General features: G+C 39.2%; 1 protein-coding gene across 1 annotated transcript in view; it reads left to right on the top strand.

Moving 5' to 3' along the window:
• LOC136866956 (gastrula zinc finger protein XlCGF57.1-like) overlaps nucleotides 1-27954 on the top strand; it is a 59108-nt gene that overhangs the window by 29234 nt on the left and 1920 nt on the right. The window contains exon 2 of the mRNA XM_068226974.1: nucleotides 6059-6141. Within this exon, the coding sequence (XP_068083075.1) occupies nucleotides 6059-6141 (83 nt within the window). The remainder of the gene's footprint in view (nucleotides 1-6058; nucleotides 6142-27954) is intronic.

The following is a 27954-nucleotide window of genomic DNA, read 5'->3' as shown; positions in this document are numbered from 1 at the left end:
TTTACTTGGCCACTAGTGAAGGTACCTTGAGAAACAACATTACCACATATCTTGTTGCAGTCAAGAGGGCAAATTACTTCATCCAAATTCCCTACATTCCCAGAATTTTGAATTTTGAATTTTCAAGACCTATTATAAATTTTCAGACATTTACCACGTCTTTGAAAAGAATTAGGGCAAAAATATTTTGTATGTTGCCTGGAGCCACATAGATAACAGCAAATATCAGGTTTACGACCCTTGGATGGACAAGAATTTCTAAGATGCTCAACGGAGCCACACACAAAACATGCCTTAAGATTCACTCCATTGCCGGGTCCGGAAGGAACAGAAGAACCAGGGTTAATGGGAGGGGACAGGTGAACAGGTCTGGATTCATCACCGTTCTTAATGTCTTCTGCGAATGAATAAGCAGTTTCTAGTTCGGCGAAGTTGGTAGAACATCGGGTCAATGACAAGTAGGATCTGTAGGCAGGTGATATACCTTTTAGGATTCTGGCCACCATCTCTTCTTCTGGCACAGAAATCCTAAACACCTTGCAGTAAAATTTAAGATCCAGAATATAACTTAGCAAGTTTTCGTGTAAAAGCTGCACCCTAAAGCAATGTTGAGGGGCGGGACTTTGGAGGGCTAAAGAAGGGATACATTTTCAGAGTATAAGAGCATGGAACTCCGTTATTTTCGAATTCTTAGAAATGGCTTCCGAAATTTCTCGCTTTAGGATACCCTCACAATGAGGAAAGAGAGCACGGAAAACACCTAGATCATTGATAGAGTACACATTCCCTGATTCTGTCATTTCGACTAGAAATCTTAAGAAACTAATACATTCATCAATGTAATCGACAGACATATTCCTAACACCATGAAATAATTCTTTTAATGAATTATGGGAAGAGTTAACATTCAGAAGGGATAATAGAGTTTCGAGCGCCAGGGTAGCTATGCCACACGAACATTGATGGGTGGGAGGAGACAACACTTGGTTCGCATAATTATTTGCACTATGATTAGAGGTAAATCCCTGTCGGTAACTGATAAGCTCTCCATTTCTCTACTGGCAATTAACAAGTCTAAATCAGCAGATATGCTAGAAGTAAGTAAATCAGTAATCTCACTAATAAATTCAACATCTGGTTTAATAGACAAGAGATCCTTAACTCTTCCAGAGTAGTGGTATAACCTAGCTCTGAGCCGGTTGATCTGTGCTCTGCTAGGAGTTACCTCACTAAATTCACCAATAATAGTTCTAATTTCATTTAAAGCAGAGTTAATAATATGCAAGGACTCACCCACTTCACTTCTTTTGATAACAGAAAGATTAATAGGAATTTGCGTACAGGAAGATAATAAGGCAGCGCATTCATACAACGAATTAGTAGGCTCGGTACCTCGTATGGCAAGTTCATAGAGCAGTTCGTCTTTTCTTAACTGGAACGGAGACATAACCTCGCGTGCCATGATGACAAATTTACATGAAACACAAAAACAACACAATGTCAAACCAGATGAATGCTATTCCTTTTTACAATGTGTCATTACACAATACTAGCTTCTGTCTTTCTTTCAACTCCCTGCCAACTTAATACCGCACCAGAAACAATTACACAGAGGAAGGATGCGAACAACCACCGGGTAGATCCGAGCGAACGGTACCACAATGCAACCACGCTCTATCTAACACTTACTGCACCAGTAGGTACGAGTACAAGACAAGGTAAATACATAAGGATAAATTAATTACTGGGCAGATACCCCACTCAAAATAATTACCAAAGTAAAGAAAACTTACCATTGGATGACAAGAAGTTCCCGTGGATACTTACGATTAAACTCTTACAGTATTAACCGGTACAACTAATTGAAAGAAAGACGAACCAAATATGGAGTTTAAAAGGATTTAGTTTTAAAATATGAAGAATGTTTAACAACTGGGGGAAAACAATGCCATTAAAATAGGCTCAATGAGCTGCAACGTAACAAAGTTAATTATTCAATAAGTTAAACTTAGATAACTAGAGAAAAAGAAGAAATTAACGGTTAACTCACAAATTCAAGGATGGTCGTCAAGAAAATGAAGGCAAAAGAAAACAATTTGGTATCTTAAGTAGGCCTACGGCAGGAGTTAAGTTTCCTATCTGCAATCTCAATGAATTTCCACCAAAATTCTCAGTTACTTTTAAAGTTTCAGAAAACACTTGACCAGATTCAATTTTATTGCCATGAGCTTACACAAGCATCAAGATTTTAAAAGGTCTCAATTATGAACCCGAAATAGGCCCCAAAAACTACAACAGAAAATCGGACAAAAATAAACAGAGATTCCCCGAAAGGGTAATGAAAACATCAACTAAGAAACCAAGTACACCCAAAAAATAGCGCAGAATGCCGAAGTCATGCTCCAAAGGAAAAAATCCACCCTCAACTTTAAGTCAATCAATCATCAACAATCATTAAAAATTAGTAAACGTCGCCATGGTTACGGTGCGGCAAAATTTACGAGGCACCAATCCCAAGGGTCCCACAATAATGGAACACGAAAAAGAACAAGAGAGACTCAAGGAAAATGAATATTAGAATAAAGATAAAATAGAGATAAAGCATGACACGAAATGAATCAACAAGGGACCGAAAACTAGAAGTAGACGCTTTTGGGAACTCTTTCAGGCATTACACAAATGAATTATACATTTTTTAGGGTGAAACAAAACCACCCCGTAACTCCCGAGAACATTGCTTTAAATATAAAATAACAATAGCCAAAATTTTGGTCGCAAGCTTTCAGAAAATTACAAATGAGAAACCCATGTTTCAGTAGGAGAATGACCAATACTGAAAAGTTGTTTCTTTTTTTAATGATTACATTAATTTCAAAAATCAGTCGATTTCCAAAGCACCGCTTAATGTTCGGAAAACATTCGGGGAGGAAGATTTATATGAAGTCGCAGACCCATTGATGATGAAGACTTGATGCATGAAGATGTAACTTACAGTTCCAATGTAGCTTCCATGTTTCGAGAGACGCATTGTTTACATATTCATAATTTATTCTCCGTAGTCGTACTTAATCTACCAGTAGGAAGGTATAACCAATTCTAAATATAAATGAAGTTCTTGAGGATGAACAATATCCTCGCACATCAACGGTTTTATCCGTAATCCATGGTTACACAGATTGCTCGCGTAGGGCCACAATGAAGTTTGCTTCTGATCGCCATGATAGCTTCCAACAGACAACGAGCCACTACGATCCAGAGAGAGAGGTCCATTATGTAACAATCCTCGCTAGCCCTGATTGGCCAGCAACATAGGCATGGCTAAGAGCCGGGCTCGCTTGCACAGAAGGCAGACACTAGTTTAGCGTTGTTTGGCACAGAATACGCGAAACACAAACAGAGAGTTCTTGAATACAAAATAGAACAGAGAGTTTTAGGCAAGTCAAAATAATAAGTTTGGAGAATGGCCTCCAATAACTTAGAAGTAGTCATAGAAAACAAGTTTGAAAGATGAGCATGATGTGACACAAATTTCTACAGTGTTAGCCAGTCCCGAAACATAAATGGGGAAGGCTAAAAATGTTACCTCGGTAACAGGCGTTGGTGTTCTATATCAATGGCAACCAACGGATGGGGCAGTAGGACCCCAATCTGGCAGATGCGAGTCGTTGAAACACTGTGCGGGAACTCACGGGATAGAAATTCTAAGTTCCCATGGAGGGAATTAGATTCTTTTCCACCAATAGAGCATATAAAAAATCAGATCAGAAATTAGATGGATGGCTTTTCCGGCGTTTGCTCTATCAACCAGCACCTCGTCGTAAGTCTGACACTAGACTCTTCAGAGTGGGATGTGTCAGACCCTACCCACTGACGCTGGGGTGTATGCAGGTGAACTTATCAGAAGCTTATTTATGAAGCACAGTCTGATAACTGCATACGGGAGATAAATCTCCACAATGGAATTAATGCCCGCCTAGCAATTCCAAATGGAAATTCTAAGTTCCCATGGAGGGAAATAGATTCTTTTCCACCAATAGAGCGTATCAAAAATCAGATCAAAAATTAGATGGATGGCTTTTCCGGCGTTTGCTCTATCAACCAGCGTCTCGTCTTAGGTCTGACACTAGACTCTTCAGAGTGGGATGTGTCAGACCCAGCGTCTAAGACAAGGCGCTGGTTGATAGAGCAAACGCCGGAAAAGCCATCCATCTAATTTTTGATCTGATAACTCACGGGATGTTGTAGAGTCTACAGTACATGTTTGTGGGTGCCAAAGTTATGGGGTCCCGCAATGCTTGGCGCACCTTACGACGGGCTTCCCCCGGGGTAGTATTTCGTGGTTGGCCCGAAACATCACGGCATGATTGAATGCCCTTATGTACACGGTAAGTCCAAAATCAGGCCATTGTGACATCAAAATGGTCCACATGCCAGGCAATTGCACAATACAACCAACCAGGCTCATGCAGTCCCACAATGCGGCCTCTGTCAAATGTGTCAGTTGGTGGATGGGCTGTCTAAAGCATCTGTGAGACATCTCAGGTGCTTCGTACTGCATGCAGTCCCTCTCTGCCCGTCTTGCTTAACTGTCTGACTCACAGTTAACTGGTAACAACTTATCAACAACAGGATGGTGCCATCACAAATGCACTCTGGTGGGTGTTCTATACATTACAGATCCTTGTAAATCTAATCATTTACTCACACACCAATGATAGGCATGTGCACTGAAATGGGATAATATTGGACCACTCCTTCTGTGTGTTTGACATTTTTTGTCATGCAGTATATTTTGAAATAAAAATTGTACCAAATGACTGGAGGAAACAAGTAACTATACCTAAATCGAATAAGGGGAATAAGAAGATATGTAATATTTATTGAGGTATCACACTCATTTATCAACTAGCAATAATAGGGTACTAGAAAAGAGAATAAGAAGAAATGTGAATGGGCAATTACAAGAATAGCAATATGGTTTGTGCAGTGGAAGATCAACACTTGACACTTCCTAATTTTGAGGCAGTTAATGGAAAATCATTGGGTATATAGGATAGATATGGTGTTGGCATTGTTTGACTTAGAAGAGGCCTACGGTAGTATACCTGGAGCAGAGGATTGGAATGTAACATAATGGAAAGGATTTCAGAAACAACTGATAGAATATATGCAAGCAATATGCAAAAATTGTTGCAGGTTTATCCAGACACATTTGGGGAGAACAGAGTATTTTTTAATGAAACTGGACTACTACAAGGAAGTGTTCTGTCACATCTGTTACTCATACTCATAATGTTTATGGATAAAATTGTTAAGACGACAAAGTGAAAAATGTGGACAGGGAGCTGAAGGTTGTAGATGTGGGGAGGAAACAGCCAGGAAGTACAGTTCAGTATATTGTGTGAGAATATTGAAAAGTGTGGAATGAAAATCAGTCCAGAAAAGAGTAAGATAATGGTTTTGATAAGAGAAAGAAGGGAATTGTAAAAATGGAGGAAAATGTGGAGAGCAGTTTTCTGGCTAGATCTGGAGGCTTTTAGTTTTAAGTTAGCGGGTGAAAATCAACGAGAGTGACGTACAGTTTCTAGAGTGATCTTAGTTATTGTAGGTAAGTCATCAACATGGAGAGCTTCGTTGGGATGAACATGAGTATATGTCTGCTCAATGATCAGAATCCTCTTTGGGGCTCACGTAAAGGAAAGGAACAAAAGTAGGAACACAAACACAGTCGCAGAATGGTGAAGGAGAAGGAAAGAACAGACAAGGGATGGCATTGTGTGGAGATTTGCCTCCTTTTCTGTTGATCCCTCATGCTGTGCTGTCCTGTTATCTTTATCCTGTCACATGTTCTTTTTCATGTTTCCATCTTTTGATATCATTAGGACAGTTATTTCATCCTTTATATTCTTATATTTTTATACATTGAAGATAATTCTAATTCTAAGATATTTCTCTTGTGGAATTATGAATTTTATCAGCTGTTACTTGTTCATCAATATATTTTTATTCTTGCTACCTCTTTACTCTATTTTTCTTAAATTACTTTCCTTACTTATAGCCTGCTGCAGACATGAAGGATGAAATCAAAATAGAAGAACGAACAGTTCATCAACTGGTCCCATGTCTCAAAGAAGAAAACAAGTAAGTAGCTGAATTAGATTGTACCTCCCTAATCCTGTTTACTAGATCTCTGTGTAGATCAGTGGTAGTGTCATTTGCCAGATCCCAAGGCTACCAGTTCAGACCCGGCTGAGGTAGTCCGAATTTTATGGGGTGAATTAACACTTCCTGCTGTACAATATCAGTGTGAAGAAATGAATTATTAAAATTTAGCAGAAGATGCTCGAGAGAGATTTAGGTAAACCTGGCATCTAGTAGGCATAGAGTAAAATGGAGCCTTGCAGTTGATGAGCAGGCAGTGAGATAGTGTCAAAAATCTAAGATACCTGCAGATGGTGTTTGAGGACATATGTTATTATTATTACCTATTTACTAACATGATTAGGGTGGGCATTGGATCTTTATAAATAGCCATTTTTTGTAATTTTACTACTTTTTAATAATTAAACTTTTAATTTGTTAAGAAGCTAGAGTAAGGGTTTATAAATTGTGGCCCACAGGCCATGTGCAACCTGTGAAGCCATATTTTGTGGCCTACAAGGGCTATTTAAAGAAGAATATTGAAGAAATATGAAGAAAATTTACAGAATATATTTCTTAGTCTGTTCAAATATATATTCGTTTTATACCCTTTATTAATAATATTTATTAAACACAATGTGTACATAAGAGTTGTATATTACACAGAAATTTCATCAACTAGGTAAAATGTCATTGAGTTGTCCTTGCTATGTAATCAAGTAGATGATACCGTTTACAGAGTTGTCCACATAGAATGCAGGAGCATTGAGATGATGCGTGGTGAAATCCTTGTTTGGTGCAGGATTCTCGTATATACTTTTCGCAGTGGGAAGTTAGGGGCATTCTGTTCATCTGTGCTCATGGCTGGAGTGTGATAGAAGATTCTATCTATTGTATTTGCTTTCTCTTCCCTTTCCCTCATAAGGTTTTGTATGCTGGGGTTTGCAGCAGATTGTTATTTATTGCTACTTCCCTGATGAAGAAGTCTCTGTCTGCTAGTAGGTAAACGAGTCTGTAAAGTTGTCCTTGAGTGGCAGAGAGTTTCCGTATCAGGATGTTCCGATTCACACTATCGAAAGCTTTGGTGAAGTCTACAAAGGCAACGTATGAATGTCCTCCTATTGTAGTGGTGGTATCTCATACGTTTGCAAGTATTTTCTCAATGACCTGGATTGTGGATTTGCCAGGTATGAAACCAAACTGTTCCTCTGGCATATGTCCTTTGTCTAATGGTAGGAGGTGTGTTGATGTAACCTTTGAGTGAACTTTGAAAGGAGCGCATTCAAGCGCAATTGCTCGGTACGAATCTGGAATATTTTTGGTACTTTTCTCTTGTACAGAATCGGGGCAATTGACTTTCTCCACTTTTCAGGGATATTTCCTTGTTTGATGTATGCATTGAATACAGCAGTCCAGAGCTAGTGAATGCTAGCAACTCCTGTAGGACTTCATTGGTCAAGTTGTCGGGACCAGCTGCTTTTCGCAGTTTCCCTTGCTGGAATGCCATCCAGATGTCTTCTATTGTGACTACTGTGATGCTATCTTCTGTTGTGAATTCATTTTGCACTTCAGACATTTGTGATTTATTATAGTTCCTGGAGAAGTGTTGTTCCCATATCTCAATTGGCACTTGAGAGTTTGTTACACTTAGAGCAATTAAAGGCATAATTACCCCAAGTGACAGCACCAAGGGTCTGACCATGTACCAAAGGCACGGTTCAGATACGTGGAAACGTGCTAGACAAAGACAAATAAAAGGAAAAAAGGCACTTACCATTAGAAAATAAACAGGGCCCCCAAAGGAGCGGATAAAATACACCTGGCCATATCAAGTTATCACCCCTTTTAAAGGAAAACACCAACACCTTGGGGAACCAAAGATATTTAATCAGCATAATTAAGTAATTAACAAATAGAAAGAAAATCCTCGCTGGAAAAATAAAATTAAAAATTTAAAAATTTTTAAACTCAAACCAAAACCCTACGGTCGACCGTTTATAAAGAAAATAATTATTTAGTTCTTAAAGGACTTAGTAAGATAATGTAGTTTAATGAAACCTCATCACCTCATAAGTTTTCTTACAACCAAAGGTTTTCTTTGTACAGTACCAAAGTTTTTTTTTTTTTTAACATCCTTTCAACCGTGAGAAACAACCTTGACAGAAATAGTTTTTAATATTGATACTGAAAACCCCTTTTCAGGATGTGTCAAACGACCCCCTGCAAGGATGGGTAGGTATTACGTGCACTTTTCACGAAATTAAAATAATAATAATAATAATCTCCTAAACACCGGGAGGAAAAATGAGCAGAAAGAAAAATTAAATGGACCACGGTAATCCACGCACAAGGCAGAATTCATCACGGGCACATCAAAACAAGTCATCAATCCCATCACAACAACATCAACAACATTAGCATTCCCATGGCAACGACCAACAATGGGTCAAGGGAAGAAAGGGGCCAATCACAGGCCGCAAACAACAGTAGGCGAAAACTAACAAAGGACAAAGAAAACAGACGCAGAAAATAACCCAAAAACCCAAAAGGAAGAATAAAATAAAGTTAAATTAAAATAAAATTAACCAGAGAAGCAAGAAAGAAAGGTACCGGGACACACTGTACACGTAACACCCACATCCCTGAAGCGACTCGCTTGTTAAATTGTTCCAGTTAAATAATAGCCTTTTAGCACAAAACGTTTAGGCCGAGAAAGCCATTAATAAACACTAGGTTACCCAATTACGATTTCGAAGAATCCAAAACGTTCTTTCACACAGTACGCAAGCCCCAATTTAACAGACATAATTACACATGCTATAAGTTCCAATTAACAAGCCAAAAATTTGAAATTCCACAAGGCAAGACTTAGTCTTTAGATGACGCCAGTTACATAGTGTCGCACACACTTTCTTCACATAGGAAAATTTTCAGGTCTTTCACCAAAAATCAGTAAAGGTTTAGTTGTAACAACACTTACAGTTTCATCCAGATGAAGTTGTGAGGACGGCTTCGGTAGTATATGCTACTTACTTTCAAGAAAAACATAACATACAAATTCCAGACGAGGAATAATAAACCAAAACAACTTGCAGAATTCACCAGGGCAAAAGCCCTATGTATGTAACCTTAACCAGGCTCGAACATTTTCGGAGAAATGATCTCCTTAGGGAGAGAGAAGCCACACACGTCCATCTCTTCCTTTTCACCAAACAGCAATGGCGACTTCCCGAGATTCCGCAGTGCACGGCCCCAACGATCACATGTGCACAGAGGGTAAGCGCCTGAATGGTAACGTAGCTCGCGAGGTAGTACATACCTACGCCACTAGAGTGCAGGAGAATACAGTCAGGCACAGATAGGACGTGCATACAGTCAGCTGGGCAACGAATAACCTTTCCAGCGGCGAAGTTTCCAGCAATAAGTTTTGAAAAGAAGAAATAAAGAAGCGGCGAACCACTTCTAAGAACACAGTTTTTCAACAGCCATGAGGCTAGTTCGAAAATATTTCCCAAGAGGGAAAAATTGTTACGCAGGTAACAAGTTTATATTACATCGTTGAGGTTCCAGTATTTTATAGGGGTGTTTTCTGCTTCCGTTATGATTGCAAGCTCTTTTTTTCTGGTATACTGAAGACTCCTTTCTTTCACTAGGATTGTATGCCTTCTTCTTTCCTCTGTGAATTCTGTCAGTGCTTCAGCTGTTTGTGTTTCCATTTGTGCAGTTTATCTAGTGTTGATCTCCTTATGATGTAGCATTCTTTGTCAAACCAAAGTTTGCTTATTCTCTTTGGCGGTTCTTCTCTGGTTGATTTAATGAGGGATTCCTCGAGCATCTCTAATGCTCTGTTTATAATTCCAGTCTGAATGAGTGCTATGATTGTGACTACCCAGATTTTGATTGAGTGCCTTCGTATTGATTTCGCGAGGTGTCCATCTTTACACTGTTCTTTTGGATTCTATTAATTCTATGAAGAAGTTAATCTGGATTGGTATGTGCTTCCATATTGCACCTGTCCTGGGCTTGTCAGGGCACAAGTAAATATTTGAATGGAATTCCTTGGATGAGAAACTTCAGAAATCTCTTCCTGGGTGTGAAAGTCCCATCTTCCCTACTTTCACTGTTTTAATGGCTATGCTCAGGAGCATATTTATCAGTGGTCTGTTTGCTAAGAAATGGGCACTAATTTAAATATATCGAAAGTAGGGTGTTCTATAACACAAGACGAATACACTAATACTACTAAACGAGAAAAATTTTTGTTCCCAATTGTTAAACATAGAATTTAACAAACTGATAGAGCAAATTGTACAAGATAATGCCAGGTTATTACATACATAAAAAACACTTCTATGCAGAATGCGAGAATATCCATGCCAGCTCATATTATGTTTGGCTATCATTTGCAAAACCTAAATTGCCTTATTAACACGCACTTACAGTTTACACTTTACATAAATTGCAGGTTCATCCTTTCATCTAGGAATGATACCCGATAGTATCTGCAACTGAATGCAGATGGCATGATGTACACCGGAAAGAAATACAAAGGACTCGCTCTGTTTAAAACCTCGTGGGAAGTTTACCTACAACGCATTAATGCCTGCAATATCTTGCTGAAGACTAAACATCCACTTGGTGTCGCTTCGAGGGATTGTCACGCGGAGAGTCGGGAATGTATAGAATGCCTAAAACTAACAAACGCTGATACCCAGAAAATAACCGCCAAGAACGGCCTGTACGATACTAAGAAGATCCGTCAAGAGCTACGAGAACGTGAATTCACCTCCTGGTGTTCACTACCGCAAAAGGGACTCGGAGTACAACTTTACAAAGAGTATACACCAGCAAACTCTTGGGTGCGAGATCATACCGGACTGTCTTGTAATGAGTGGAGAGAGGCTATAAAGATGACTGCTAATGTTTCTGCGGTGCGCTCGGTGCCAGGCAGATCCCTGGACAACAACCTCTGTCGGCATTGCCACGGAGAGAAAGAAACTCTTGGTCATATCCTGGGATTCTGCACACGCAGAGAGCTCCTTAGAAACACGCGGCACCACCAGATCAGATCCTTCATTGCCGCAGAACTGAGAAAGAAGGGATTCAGTGTACATGAGGAGGTACACGGACTGGCCGTAAATGGTAGTTCGCAAAGAATTGACATCATAGCCTTTAAAGAAAACAGCTCTCAAGGATTCATATTAGATCCGACGGTCAGGTTCGAGCACCATAGCGGTCAGCCAGAAGAGGTTAATCTAGAAAAGATTAACAAATACAAACCAACTATCCCTTACTACAAATCCAAATACCACCTTCAGGAAATTGAAATAATATGGATAATGGTCGGAGCACGCGGTACCATACCTCGTCACTTCGTCGGCACATGGAAGCGCTTCCAACTCCCAATGAAGCTCATCCCGGAAATCACGACCCTCGTCCTCCGCGTCTCCATCAAGATCATAAGGCACCACCTCTACAGCTAATTTTGAATGTTCTTTTATTAATACATATGTACATAAAATTGATATGTTTTACCTTGTTCTTAGCGGCAGCCTGTAAATACAGGAGGTCTTTCCAAAATAAATGGAAATTATACACATGTAAATGACATTTCTCGTGAGGCCGTACTATTATATCTGGCCATCATGGTTATGAGGTATTGTATAGATATAGTTGTGTATATTTCCCTACCCATTAAAATCACATCGCCGTATATAGGATTTAAGGTCTATTTGACCACATCAATTAAGCGCATATACGTGTTTCTCTGGGCTTACCTTACCCTATTATTTACAAAGCAGACCGATGCAACGTTAGTTTCCTGCCCGTCACCATAAAGCACTCATAAATAACACAAAATCATGAACACACTATACAGAGAAATGAATTGTCACTAGTAAAAATATTGAGAAACAATACATTTTGAAACTATGGCCCAGTCAGGCCTTCTGGTGTCAACCCAAATTCATCAGCCTGACACGGGGTCGAAGCCGTGTTCATCGAGCTCCGAGGTGAGAATCTGCAACTCCTATCACAAGCTAATTTAATATATAAAGAGTGGAAGGGGATCCGTCCTCTACGGAATCATCAGTCTACAACAATGGTCGTATCATATTATTGGCATGGGATTATTTGATGCAGTGCTAAATGAAGGAGACTCCTTGTGCGAATGTTCCGAGAGTTTTTACAGACGACTGAGCCCGATCCACATGGTGGCTTGACATACTTCCTCATCTAAGGAGTCATAAGCATGTCTCCCGGTAGTGGCCTATGTTTCAGATAGTTGGCCACACAAATAAAGACCACTTTAACTTTGTAAGGAATTCTTCCCTTCATTCTCACTTGCCGTCTACCAGGCACATAATTATTCAGTTGCTGTCAATTGTTATTTCTCACTGTTCTGGCCATATACAGCCTAGTTCATTACATAATGATAATTATAATTATCCTGATTCTTCTACCCTCTTACAGTCTGTCATCTTTAACATTTCACAAGTATCGTCTCCCCTGCTTTCACACTACTTCATTTCAAATCCACCTTATTCATTCATATAGAGGACTCTATTCAACAGGTACTTAAGCAATACCTCATCACTCTCGTATTTATATAATTCATGGGTTTCACCTCAGGCTATTAATCTTCCATGATCTGCATCCTTAAATTAAGGGAGGTATTTCAACGCATGCATTACCTTGTGAAGCTAATACGTAATATATGCTAGAAATATTGTGAACATCCATACCGGTTAGTGAAATTAGGAATGAATTATAAGATCAGCTGAAGTGCAGATTTAACCCTTAAAGATATGCTTCATATGCATATGAACACAATGGGATCTTACGTACTAAATCGTGCAGAATTTTGCAGAAAGAATTAGAGATTATCCTTAAATCACAGAAGAAAATCCTAATAAAAATTGAATTAAAAACAACCTTTCTCATTAAAACATGCATATAGCATCCACCTACATTTAATAATGTTAAATGTAAAAACAAACCAAGAATGATATGTACAAGTTGTATTTGTTGTGCGGTCATGTGTATTTTCATGCTTAGTAAAATGAAAATGTACTCATCTTTACTGTCTGCAGTTTTTAAGCTTTCATTACTGCAGCCTCATTAGTAGTTAGTCCTTGGTTCCTCTTCTTTTGGGTCCCATCCATGATGTCTCGAACTGTGGCCTCCTGCAGTTGGTATTTCTGGATGTTCTCTGGACTGATGAACGCTGGCACTATGGCGCTATTCTAGTTGATTCCAGTCCTGGCTTCGATGACCACTCACAAACATACAAAGATGGGAAATGGTTAATAAATACTGTTTATGCATTTTCATATAACCTGCTTGTAATTAGACCCACTAATTAACTCAAGTGGACTAACTCGAATAGCAGTAATCCTCTGTAGATCACTACTCATTCCCTTTTGTCACACAGCCTGATTAATTGTTGTTGTTACTTAATGTGAGTGTCCTTGGATTAGGCAGATGTTCTTTCCTTCTTAACACCTTTCCATTTCCGTCTATCACTGCTCAGTTATCTTTGAATGTAGTCGGCTTCTCACTAACTCTGTGCGGTATCAAGTGTTTACCCGTTCTCTCATCATTAGTTCTATGGGCCGTCACTGAAGTTACGAATAGGCGTTCCCTTAATAAATATCTCTGGGAATTTAAAGTACCTTTACTCAAACACTACCGTAATTGTTTCATACCGTACGGCCTGATTTTGCGGTACCAGTACCGACCTGATACATTTTATTCTGCACTGAATCTCACACACTATTTTCCATTTTCATTGCATCACAGTAACTAAACACTCTGGTTTACAACGTTTCACAATGACATGTAAATACTACAGTTGCACAGATCATAATGGATACTCAAGATGATACTGCATTTCTTTTTATAGCGATTTGGCTTGGCTGCTAGGGAGGTGGCAAGTCATACCCACAGGCAAAATTTTGCTCCACTAATGATGATGATGATCTGGTGTCGTGAGGGTAATATAATTGTAACTCTTGACTCCTACTTTACACTGATCAAATTTCATGTAGATCCGATTGCTGAATTGCTTGCAATCTCTTAGGATTCCTTTCACAAGTTCAAGCATCAGCTATTATGTCCTGGTGAATCCCACTTCCTTTCCTGCGGTCAGATCCTAACATCTGGTAGCAATTCACACTCTCCTGTCTGAAGCATATACCATCATTTTGTATTACTTCTTCTGATATCATTAATTGTTATAAAATTCTACGATTCAGATGAGTCCTTACTTATAAATATCCATCGCTCAGATTCCAAGTTTCTTCTTCTTCTTATTATTATTATTAACAAATGAATATGCAGGGAAATCACTGAGAGTTTATATTTCTCGTGTTAACACGCCATAAGACCTACAAATACTCCTGCGGTTGACGTGATTTTTTTTTTCTCTCTCGGCGAAGTGAGAGCGCTATTTCAAAGACTTAGTACACATAGCTCTTTTTTTCTCATGGTACTCGCAACTAGACTCTCACTCTTAGAGCTGGCTTATCACAACTCGCATCCCCGTCTGGGCAAAAATTGCTCATTACGACACTATATGTCGCAGAATGTCACAGAAAGCAGCATATATTGTTAACTGGACCTCATGACATGCCTATGGCATGGTGGTGAATGGTTACAGTATGGACGTCCATAGGTGCTTCTTATTCGTTGGCTATAAATCTTTTCCTTTATAAAATATTAAGTCTATGATACTGGATCCATTGAGAGCAATATAGGTTGGTAGTACCTCCATGCTGGTTAGAGAGAATCTTTCTTCCTTCAGCATTTCGAAAACCATGAGATCTTTCCTGTCAGGTTTGTCTTTGTGACAATTAAAGTCACAGGCTAATATTAGGGGGGTCGATGTATCAATATTCTGAAGGGCTTGTAAGATAGATTCTATGACGGGTTCAGTTGTAGCCATGGGTTTCATGTACATACCAATGACTGCTAACTGTTTGAATAAAAATATCACAGTTTTTTTAAAATATGTTTGCTAATTAGATGGCCAAGGGATGGCTTATAAATGTATGACACTCCACCAGAGTGTCTCCTCTCATGTCCTGCCTCTGCTAATGCATGCACAGCTTAATAACTGTTGATGTCCACTGATTGCAGAAGAATACTTTCTGTGGCTAGTAATAGGTCTTGGTCAATTAAAGAAAATTCCTGAGCTTTCATTAGGGATCTTAGTCCTTCAGCATTCCTGAGAAGTAGTTTCAGCTCGGAATTGAGGAAACCGAACGGGTCGAAATGTTACATCCTTTGGCAAGAAGTAAGTACTGAATTTGGTTTCCTTATACCTGAAGTTTACTGCAACTTTGAAGGCTTTGTTGGTACCTTTCTTGTCTGGTAGTTCATATTCCGTGATATCTTCAATGCCGTTTTCATTGAGATATTGCATGGTGTCTTTTGCTTTGTTTTCTTCGCTTAGATGTCCGAGATAGATCCATACGTTTCTTTCTGCTGCATTCAAATTACCCGATGTTGTAGTTCCTCTTTGAAAGTTTGCGGCTCTTCTTATTCATGGTTGATTTTATGTAATCTGGGGTTTGTCGATCTGTCAGAATTCTAATGGGCGTTACTGTTATCCAGTGGATTACCTTATTGTTTTCCTTGTTCTTTTGGCTTGTTCCTTGATCATCAGGTTCAGTCTCATTGGATATTAGGATGCCTGAGATAGCAGTGTCTATCTTGCTGGGTTGTTTGTTCTGGCTACATATTTGGCTTGGGTGTATGATTAATGGAATATCACCATTTTTATTGCAATTGTGTTCAAAGTTTTGTCCTACATATTCTCTATTCAAATCGTGGTTGGTAGCTTTTTTTTTTTGCTGATGATAGGTTGCTCTATTGATTTTGGTCTTTCCTCTGTCATTTTGTTTGTCTTTTCTTTCCGGGGTCTGTAATCAAGTTTTATATTGATTTTATCTTATTGTTCACTTTTCTTCTTGTGGCATTCTACAGTTAGCTTGGAAAGTGCTTCGGCCATTTCATTTATTTTCATAGTTCCGCACGCATGTCTTCGAGTGCTCTCTGCATGTTCTTTCCTGCTTTATATAGGGTGAAATCTTGTTCACAGCTGATATATAATCATAGAAGTATCCTTGCTTTTATTGGTTGATTTAAAAGTGTTAAATTGACCTTGTTGTAGTTCTGAACATGAGAGGTGGTGCCATTGCTGGCATAACCCATCGCAGGTCACAGCTGCATCATTTCCTTCAACTCTTTTGTCACATATTGAGCAGATTACATGCTTATCAATTTCCTCGCTAGGTTTTGCAGTGTGCTGGTGGCTTTCTTTCTGCATGCCTGGTTTGTATATCCGTCTTTTCTGTATTCTTTGTGAAGCAGGCTCCAATATGGCAGATCCTGTAGAAATCTTGCCTGGTGCTCTGTTTGGTATAGGTATTATCTATTCTACACTAGGATTATCAAGGATTACACTTCCGACCACAAGTATCATTAACGGCACTTGACGTAAACAGATATCACCTACTTTTGTGAATGGTGTCATTGTTTTATTTTGTATTTGAAAGAGATGATTTTAATTGCGCACTCATCAAGGAATAATCAACCATCAGCCGAGTCGGAACTAATTCATTCTTTAATATTATCTGCTGTTTCTATGTATTCATGTTTTCTGAATAGATTATTTTTATTTAAGAAACTAAAATCCAAACTTTGGTGGAAAATGAGCCCTCACAAATGCTAGTGCTAGGTCTTCACCATAATAAAAATGGCTATGGGATCCATACCAACCTCACTGTGGACATTTTATATAATGTAGCATGCAATGAATACAAAAAAATACTTCAGTTGCCGTTGGTGTAAGAAACAGCTTGAATTCTTCATTCTTCTGTCATTAGTAGTACCGACTGTTACACAGTGTTATACACTCGAAGACATTTTCAGAGAAGTATTGCTGGAATTACATTGCTGTGTATAATAGTTCTAATTCGACAAAATTGTCCTTCTTTAAGTTTTGTTTTGACTACATTTTAAATTTAAGTTTGGTTTTAACTATTATTTTTCCTTTTTGTCATTTGTCAAATATTAATTCAAATGAACTGGCATTGCTGGGAGCTCTTCCTCCAAATTCAAATGTTCTGGGTATAATAACATTTGTTTATTTTTAATTTAACTCTTTCATGCAATTGTAAAATAATGTTTTAAGCAATCAGCAATTATTAAACCTTTATTTCAGATGAACTATGCACACTATTTTCTATTGGTACCTATCTTCTGTTAGTGGAAGTTTATGACAATTGGCGTATTAGTAAAGTGTGGCCCGTGACCATGCCTGACATTTACAATATGGCCCTCGAGCCCTTACCAATTCCCCTAAGCTAGAAGATGGAACTAAGAGAAATGTCCAGTACTAGAGCTGGTGTATTAGTAAAGTGCAGCCCTCAAGCCCTTACTAATTGGAAACCCCTGAGCTAGGGGATGGAATTAACTGAAATGTCCAGTACTAGAGCTGGTGTATTAGTAAAGTGTTGCCTTCAAACCCTTACTAATTGGAAACCGTTGGGCTGGAGGATGGAACTAAGTGAAATGTCCAGGCGACATTTGGTGTATAAGTAAAGTGCAGCCCTCAAGCCCTTACTAATTGGAAACCCCTGAGCTAGAGGATGGAACTAAATGAAATGTCCAGTACGACATTTCGTGTATTAGTAAAGTGCGGCCCTCAAGGCCTTACTAAGCGAAATGTCCGGTACTAGAGCTGGTGTATTAGTAAAGTGCGGCCCTCAAGGCCTTACTAAGCGAAATGTCCGGTACTAGAGCTGGTGTATTAGTAAAGTGCGGCCTTCAAGCCCTAATAAATTTGAAATCCCTGAGCTGGTGGATGGAACTATGGGAAATGTCCATTATTGGAGGTAGTGTATTAGTAATGTGTAGCCCTCAAGCCCTTACTAATTGGAAAACCCTGAGCTAGGGGATGGAACTAAGCGAAATGTCCAGTATTGGAGCTGGTGTATTAGTAAAGTGCGGCCTTCAAGCCCTTACTAATTTGAAATCCCTGAGTTAGAGGATGGAACTATGGGATATGTCCATTACTGGAGGTAGTGTATTAGTAATGTGCAGCCCTCAAGCCCTTACTAATTGGAAAACCCTGAGCTAGGGGATGGAACTAAGTGAAATGTCCAGTACTAGAGCTGGTGTAATAGTAATGTGTGGCCCTCTAGCCTTTACTAATTGGAAACCCCTGAACTAGTGGATGGAACTAAGTGAAATGTCCAGTACGACATTTGGTGTATTAGTAAAGTGTGGCCCTCAAGGGCTTACTAATTGGAAAACCCTGAGCTAGGGGATGGAACTAAGTGAAATGTCCAGTACTAGAGCTGGTGTATTAGTAAAGTGCGGCCCTAAAGCACTTACTAATGACAAACCCACGAGCGTCAAGCAGCAGGGAAACCTTTCTGGACAGTAATAAAGAATCTTAGGAAGGGAGGTTAAAAGGAAATGAAGTGTTTTGAGTAACTCAGGTGAACTCATAATAGATCCCAGGGAATCGCTGGAGAGGTGGAGGGAATATTTTGAACATCTTCTCAACATGTAAGTTCTTCCAGGTGGTGTTGTGAACAGCCAACCACATGAGGAGGAGGAAAATGATGGTGAAATTACTCTTGAGGAAGTGGAAAGAATGGAAAATAAACTCCATTGTCATAAAACACTGGGAATAGATGAAATTAGACCTGAAATGGTGAAGTATAGTGGGAAGGCAGGAATGAAATGGCTTCATAGAGTATTAAAATTAGCATGGAGTTTGGGTAAGGTACCTTCAGATTGGACAAAAGCAGTAATTGTACCTATTTATAAACAAGGGAACAGGAAGGATTGCAACAACTATCGAGGTATCTCATTGATAATGATACCAGGCAAAGTTTTCACTGGCATCTTGGAAGGGAGGGTGCGATCAGTCCTTGAGAGGAAGTTGGATGAAAACCAGTGTGGTTTCAGACCACAGAGAGGCTGTCAGGATCAGATTTTCAGTATGCACCAGGTAATTGAAAAATGCTAGGAGAGGAATAGACATTTATGTTTGTTTCATAGTTCTAAAGAAAGCATATGACAGGGTACCGAGGGAAAAGATGTTAGCCGTACTGGGGGAATACAGGATTAAAGATAGATTATTACACTCAATCAAAGGCATTTATATTGACAAATTGGTTCCAGTGAGAATTGATGGTAGAGTGAGTTCTTGGTTCAGGGTAATTACACGGGGTAGACAAGGCTGTGTAATATTTCACCTTTGTTGTTCATAGTGTACATGGATTATCTGCTGAAAGGTATATAATAGCAGTGAGGGATTCAGTTAGGTGGAAATGTAGTAAGCAGTTTGGCCTATGTTGACGACTTCGTCTTAATGACAGATTATGCTGAAAGCCTGCAGTCCAATATCTTGGAGCTTGAAAATAGGTGCAATGAGTATGGTATGAAAATTGGCCTTTCGAAGACTAAATTGATGTCAGTAGGTAAGAAATTCAACAGAATTGAATGTCATATTGGTGATACAAAGCTAGAACAGGTATATAATTTCATGAATTTAGGTTGTGTGTTCTCCCAGGATGGTAATATAGTAAGTGAGATTGAATCAAGGTGCAGAAAAGCTAATGCTGTGAGCTCGCAGTTGCGATCAACAGTATTCTATAAGAAGGAAGTCAGCTCCCAGACAAAACTATCCTTACATCGGTCTGTTTTCAGACCAACTTTGCTTTACGGGAGCGAAATCTGGGTGAACTCAGGATGTCTTATTCATAAGTTAGAAGTAACAGACATGAAAGTAGCGAGAATGATTGCTGGTACAAACAGGTTTGAACAAAGGGAGGAGGGTACTCGGAATGAGGAGATAAAAGCTAATTTAGGAGTGAACTCGATTGATGAAGCTGTATGTATATACTGGCTTCGGCGGTGGGGTCATTTGAGGCGAATGGAGGTGGATAGGTTACCTAGGAGAATAATGGACTCTGTTATTGAGGGTAAAGAAGTAGAGGTAGACCAAGACGACGATGGTTAGACTCAGTTCCTAACGATTTAAAGATAAGAGGTATAGGACTAAATGAGGCCATAGCACTAGTTGCAAATAGAAGACTGTGGTGACGTTTAGTAAGTTCACAGAGGCTTGCAGACTGAATGCTGAAAAGCATAAATCTATAATAATAATGTAATGTGTGTATGTATTTAAATGAACAATCATAGTAATTAAAGATTTAATTTTAAAATATGAAATGCCTCCTTCATAAACCTCCAAACGAGCACTGTGTTAGCCGTGCTGTTTGCTATGTCTTGAAAATGAAAAGCGGAATTTGTTTCAGGATCCACTCAACCTCTGGGAGGATTATTTAACAACTACTCTCTCTTCTTTCTAGCCTGGCGCAGCACTTTGTATGGACTTAGCCTATTTTTGCGGCCGAATGCCTTTCCTCACACCAGTCCTATGTGGAGGGATATATATACCCACTATTGCATGTTTCTGTGGTTGTTTTTCGTATGATATGTTGTATATACTTGAAGATGCGTATGAATACGAACTCAAATCCGTGGACCCCGATCTACAACAGACACGATTAAAATCTCCGACTCAGTCGGGAATCGTACCAGTACCGTTTGAACCAAAGGCCGTACGCTGACAATTCAGTGGTGGTGATTATTGTTTTAAGAGGAAGTACAGCTGGCTAAACGTCCTCTATTAACAGTAATCAGGAGGGAAATGGGAGAGATCCAACACTCCGAAGAATGAGGATGTCATCAAAAGAAAGAGAAGGGCCACGAAGCGCTGACCATTCGGCCAAAACGCTGGAGGGGGCAGATAAATTAACAACATCCATGATTTATTGAGATTCGGGAACGAGAATCTGTAATTAAGGAACAGGCGTTTTGGTCCATTATTTTGACTTCTTTTCCTTCGGTACGGCCGATCATCCCGAACTCTACAGGACAACTCAACTCACGCTGCTATGTCGCTTTTGCTGTACCTTGAATTTTCTGTTTTACCTCTGAAGACAGAAATACATTCATTATATATATATTGGGGTTACGTGACTAAACTACAATGTTACTGACAAGGAAGACGTGTTCAGAATTTCCTGATGTCTCTTTCAGTAATTCATCATGAAGAATTACCATACATACGTATTAAATTAGTTCGACTGGTTCTCAATCCTATGCCAATAATACACTGAAATAATTTTATTACTCGGGCTGAGTGGCTCAGACGGTTGAGGCGCCGGCCTTCCGATTCAAATTTGGCAGGTTCGATCCTGGCTCAGTCAGGTGGTATCTGAATGTGCTCAAATACGTCAGCGTTGTGTAGGTAGATTTACTGGCATGTAATAGAATTCCTGCGGGACTAAATTCCGGCATCTCGGCGCCTTCGAAAACCACAAAAGTAGTTAGTGGGACATAAAGAAAATTATTATTATTATTATTATTATTATTATTATTATTATTATTATTATTATTATTATTATTTTCTTACAGTATAAAAGCAGCTGACCGGATTCGAAACTCGTAGCTTTCAGTTCTCAGTTTCAAGACTACCGCGATAACCATTATGCTACAAGCCCACAAGTTTTCAGTTGTGAAATTTCTGGTACTGTTTAACAATATGTTTGACTGTACTAGAGTTTCATGTTTTAATATTATTGGTTTTAAGTCCCATTAATATTTCAGCAGAGTGTTTGATTGATTTCGTAATATAGGGGGCATAGAATGTTACCTCGCGAGGTCATTACTTTTCTAAATACTTGCGGTCCTTATCAGTTCCCATGCCATTATGTTGTTGGGTAATTTGTTCAGCGAATAACACCTTTCTTGGAATATAACTACAATGCCAGATTATTTCATTACAAATACTTATACATTATATAGAACACGCCAGTGCACCAATAATCATACAAATGGCAATATGTTATTGAAGAGTTTGTCACACCAAGCCATGTATTTAGCAGCACTATCGACTTTCTGCAAGCTGTCCGGTATTGGTGTATTAAAGTATTTGTCTGCGCTCTCTGCATGTGCCTCACTTTATACTTCCTGTCTACATTTGCTTTATGCACTACGCCTGGCCAATTATTTGTGATTTGCCTCCTTTCTTCACTAAGCACCTGGAAAATACACATTTTAAATAATGATGCCGTTTTTGTTCCGTTTTATTCTTTTTGCAATATGACATGAATTTTTGTCAATTGTGGGATACTGGTCATATCAGATTTGAAATAGGGCTTACACTGTATTTATTAGGTAATATGGTAATTAATTGAGCCACATTAGCTGCTGATGATTTTGCATATGAGCTTGATAGTTGCATTCGCTTAAATGCGGTCAGTATCCTGTATTAGGAAGATAGTTGGTTCGAACCCCACCGTCAGCAGCCCTGAAGATGGTTTTCTGTGGTTTCCCATTTTCACACCTGGCAAATGCTGGGGCTCTACCCTAATTAAGGTCACGGCCACTTCCTTCCCATTCCTAGCCCTTTCCTGTCCCATTGTCTCCATAAGACCTATATGTGTCGGTGCGACATAAAGCAGCTTGAAAAAATGCGATGATTATGCAGTTCAGTCATTTGTACCACTGATCCTGAATACTTGCAAATCAAAGGATGAACTGGTTTCTGTTAGAGAACAAGTTGTACCATTGCTGTTTGGACGACATAAAGCAGATTGTAAAAATAGAGATGGTGGTGATAACTGTTTTAAGAGGAAGAACAACTCGGCAACCATCCACTGTTAACAGTAATCGGAGGGCAAAATGGAAGAGATATGTCACATTGAAAAATGAGGGGTACTTCTCCTTTGTACTGCAGTGTTGCACTTTCGAAAGGTGAAAAGAGTTAGGGGTTGCCATCTGTGTTGGAATATAAGCAATAGAGACCGCTCAGAAAAGGATTGATGGATATGAGAATGTGAAGCCGTCACCTATGTCACAAGAGGTCTTTTAAGCTCTATAAAATACCGTATTTATGCCTAGTTGTCCTTTGTAAGCCTAAGTACCTTACATGTAGCTTGTCTGTGTTGAGGAAAAGAATATGCTTTTGTTTAATTTAGGCACTACAACCAGAATAACATTGACAGGATGTACTGACATGTCGACGGTTGGTGCCGGTATTGATTTACTTATAACCTGAGTTCAGAGAAGTGTGTTAGCTTGTCTGCCTTCTCCATCAGGTATATCCCCCATAGCAAAGTTGCGTGATTCTTCCACATAAAATGCCTTATTAAATTTACAACTACATTTTACCCGTGTTTCAGTCATGCGCATTCAGAGCATACTTGAAAAAGTATGTGTCCTGTGCGTTTATCACACAACAAAAACTCATTTAGGGTCTAATTACTGGTAATGAACAAACATACTTACTACATTAAATATGAAATTCAATGTACAAAAGCATGCACTAAGAATCATCTCCTTGGCATTTTAGAAGTCGCTGGTAAAATGGATCAAAAAGTCAGAGCCACTGAAAGTAATATTTCTCTGCCCTGTGCTTGACAAGGACTTTATATGTATTTGAAAAAAATTGCAGTCTGTATCTTTATTCATTGTAAATATTAATAAATAACTGAATAATAATATGACTGGAAGCAATTTCTCTTATGTACTAATGCAATTACAGAAACTTGAATGTCTCGTACATCACTCAGATTATTTGCCTTTCATGTGGGGGCATTTCTGATCTGATTCTGTTTAGGCTGACTGCTTGTCAACGTGGACGTTTTATTTTATATTATGTGAGAAAACAAATGTTAGTGGGGTATTATAGCTGCGTTCTAAGTTAAATGTGTCATATATACACCAATAAAGTCATGGGGTATCTTGTACATGCTAACGTCCACATACAACATTTAGCACATTAGGAAGCCTTTCTGAGGATGTTGAAGCAAGCACGAGCCAATTTCGAGTAAAGTACATTCTTGAATCAAGGACAGTAATTGTCTGAATAACAGTTACCAGATAAATCCTTGTCATTTTAACTAATTTCAGATTAATATGGTCTTAATGTTCAATTTGCATATTTGGGAAAATTCTTATGGGTCTTAAGTCATTTAATTAAATTCACCCAGATGTTGGAAATATGTGTTTGTGTCTGAGTCATCAGTCGATAAACTGGTTTGATGCAGCTCGCCATGCCACCCTATCCTGTGCTACCTTTTTCATTTCTAAATAACTATTGCATCCTACATCTGCTCTAATCTGCTTGTCACATTCATACCTTGGTCTACCCCTACCGTTCTTACCACCTACACTTCCTTCAAAAGCCAACTGAACAAGTCCTGGGTGTCTTAAAATGTGTCCCATCATTCTATCTCTTCTTCTTGTCAAATTTAGCCAAATCGATCTCCTCTCACCAATTCGATTCAGTATATCTTCATTCGTGCTTCGATCTATCCATCTCACCTTCAGCATTCTTCTGTAACACCACATTTCAAAAGCTTCTATTCTCCTTCTTTCTGAGCTAGTTATCGTCCATGTTTCACTTCCATACATTGCCACGCTCCACAAGAAAGTCTTCATAAACATCTTTCTAATTCCGATATCAATGTTTGAAGTGAGCAAATTTCTATTCTTAAGAAAGCTCTTCCTTGCTTGTGCTAGTCTGCATTTTATGTCCTCCTTACTTCTGCCATCATTAGTTATTTTACTACCCAAGTAATATTCATCTACTTCCTTTAAGACTTCATTTCCTAATCTAATATTTCCTACATCACCTGCCTTCGTTCAACTGCACTCCATTACTTTTGTTTTGGACTTACTTATTTTCATCTTGTACTCCGTACCCAAGACTTCATCCATACCATTCAGCAACTTCTCGAGATCTTCTGCAGTCTCAGATAAAATAACAATATCATCAGCAAATCTCAAGGTTTTGATTTCCTCTCCTTGGACTGATTCCCTTTCCAAATTTCTCTTTGATTTCCTTTACTGCCTGTTCTATCTAAACATTGAAAAGTAGAGGGGACAAACTGCAGCCTTGCCTCACTCCTTTCTGGATTGCCGCTTCCTTTTTCAAAGCCCTCGATTCTTATCACTGCAGACTGATTTTTGTACAGATTATAGATAATTCTTCATTCTCGGTATCTTATCCCTATCATCTTCCGAATCATAAGTAGCTTGGTCCAATCAACATTATCGTATGCCTTTTCTAGATCTACAAATGCCATGTACGTGGGCTTGTCCTTGATTTGATCCTCTAAGATCAGACGTAAAGTCAGGATTGCTTCATGTGTTCCTAGATTTCTTCTGAAGCCAAATTGATCTTCTCCCAACTCAGCTTCAACTTGTTTTTCCATTCTTCTGTAAATAATACGTGTTAAAAGTTTGCAGGCATGAGATACTAAACTAATGGTGCGGTAGTTTTCACACCTGTCAGCACCGGCTTTCTTGGGAATAGGTAAAACAACATTCTGCCGAAAATCGTATGGGACTTCTCCTGTCTCATACGGTCAGAGGGAATGTCATCAATTCCAGGTGCCTTGTTCCTATTTAGGTCACTCACAGCTCTGTCAAACTCTGACCTTAAAATTGGGTCTTCCATTTCATCAGCATCAACAGCCTCTTCATGTTCCAGAACCAAATTATCTACATCTTTACCTTGATACAACTGTTGGATATGTTCCTGCCATCTTTCTGCTTTGTCTTCTTTCCCTAGAAGTGGCTTTCCATCTGAGCTCTTAATATTCATATATCTAGATTTCCTTTCTCCAAAGGTTTCCTTGATTTTCCTGTGTGCAGCATCTACCTTTCCTAGAACCATACAACCTTCGACATCATTGCAATTCTCCTTCAGCCATTCGTCCTTAGCTACCTTGCACTTTCTATCCACTTGATACTTTAATCGCCTGTTTTCATTTCTGCCCTCTTCATATCTAGCATTCTTGTATTTTCGTCGTTCATCAATCAGGTCTAGTATCTCCTGAGTTATCCACTGATTCTTAGTTGATCTTTTCTTCCTTCCTAACATTTCTTCAGCAGCCCTACTGACTTCATTTTTCATGACTCTCCACTCTTCCTCTATAGTGTTTCCTTCAGCCTTTTCATTTAGTCCTTGTGCAACATGTTCCTTGAAACAATCCCTCACACTCTTTTCTTTCAACTTGTCTAGATCCCATCTTTTTGCATTCTTTCCTTTCTTCAATTTCTTCAACTTCAGATGGCATTTCATGACCAACAAGTTGTGGTCAGAGTCCACGTCTGCTCCTGGGAAAGTTTTGCAATCCAACACCTGGTTTCTGAATCTCTGCCTAATCATAATGAAGTCTATTTGATACCTTCCAGTGTCTCCAGGTCTCGTCCACGTGTACAGCCGTCGTTTGTGGTGTTTGAACCAAGTATTGGCAAGGACTAAATTATGATCAGTGCAGAATTCAACCAGCCGACTTCCTCTTTCATTCCTTTGTCCCAATCCAAATTCTCCTACTCTACTACCTTCTCTTCCTTGGCCTACCACTGCATTCCAGTCTCCCATCACAATTAGATTCTCGTCATCTTTTACATATTGTATTAAATCTTCTATCTCCTCATATATTCTTTCGATTTCTTCATCATCTGCTGAGCTAGTAGACATATAGACCTGCACAATTGTGGTGGACATTGATTTGGTGTCTGTCTTGACGACAATAATTCTTTCTCTATGTTGGTCGTACTAGCTTGCCCACTGCCCTATTTTCTTATTCATTATTAAACCAACTCCTGCATTTCCCCTGTTTGATTTTGTGTTGACAATTCGGTAGTCGCCTGACCAAAAATCTTGTCCTTCCTGCCAACACACTCCACTTATACCAACTACATCTAAATTTAGCCTTTCCATCTCCGTTTTCAGATTTGCTAACCTACCACCTACCAAACTTGTAACATTGCACGCTCCGACTCGCAGAATGTCAGTATCCATCTTCCTGATGATCGCCCCCTCTCGCGTAGTCCCCACCTGGAGATCCAAATGGGGGACTAGTTTACCTCTGGAATACTTTACCCTTGAGGAACCCGTCATCAGTACATCATTCATACAGAGAGAGCTGCATGTACTCGGGAGGTAGTTACGGCTGTAGTTTCCCATTGCCTTCAGCCGTGTAGCAGTATCAATACAGCTAAGCCATGTTGAGTACTATTACAAGGCCGTATCATTCAATCATGTAGACTACCGCCCCAGCAAGTACCGAAAGTCTGCTACCCCCCTTTCGATGAAACATTCGTTAGTCTGGTCTCTCAACAGATACCCATCCGATATGGTTGCACCTGCGGCTCGGCTATCCGCATCATTGGGACATGCAAGCCTCCCCACCGCGGCAGGGTCACATGGTTCGCAGAGGAGGGTTGGAAACATAACCGTTCTAAATACGTTATGATGTTTTAACTAAAGGTGCTCTTTATCTCAGTGGGCATTTGCAAATTTTGTAGGAAGATGTTAGCACTTAAATGCCATATTTAATTTTTCTGGAGTTATCCGATATTGTATTATGAGATTAAGAAGTCGACACAAAGGCTCTTACCACACCTCACTCTTAAGGAACATCCTGTTCATGTACCCTGTGAGTAAATAAACATTTAGTTTGAATTTACCTTCTCTGTGCAAAATGTTAACTTGTCTGAAACTAATTAACATTGAAACAAATAAAAGGCTTCCCATTGTTAAGCTGGCACTAGCTAGCAAGTTTATCTGTGAAGTGGGAGCATATGCACACACTTGTAATGTGTGAGACAGAAATAAATGTACTGGACTGTTTAAGGGTGATTGTACAGTTGTGTTGTTTTAAGGCATATTCACTGATAACTACATTGATTTCCGCTTTAAGTTTT

Source organism: Anabrus simplex, chromosome 3 (assembly GCF_040414725.1).
Source record: "Anabrus simplex isolate iqAnaSimp1 chromosome 3, ASM4041472v1, whole genome shotgun sequence".
Classification (NCBI taxonomy): Eukaryota; Metazoa; Arthropoda; class Insecta; order Orthoptera; family Tettigoniidae; genus Anabrus; species Anabrus simplex.
Note: the sequence above shows the minus strand (reverse complement) of the source record. Positions and strands in the feature narration are given on the sequence as shown.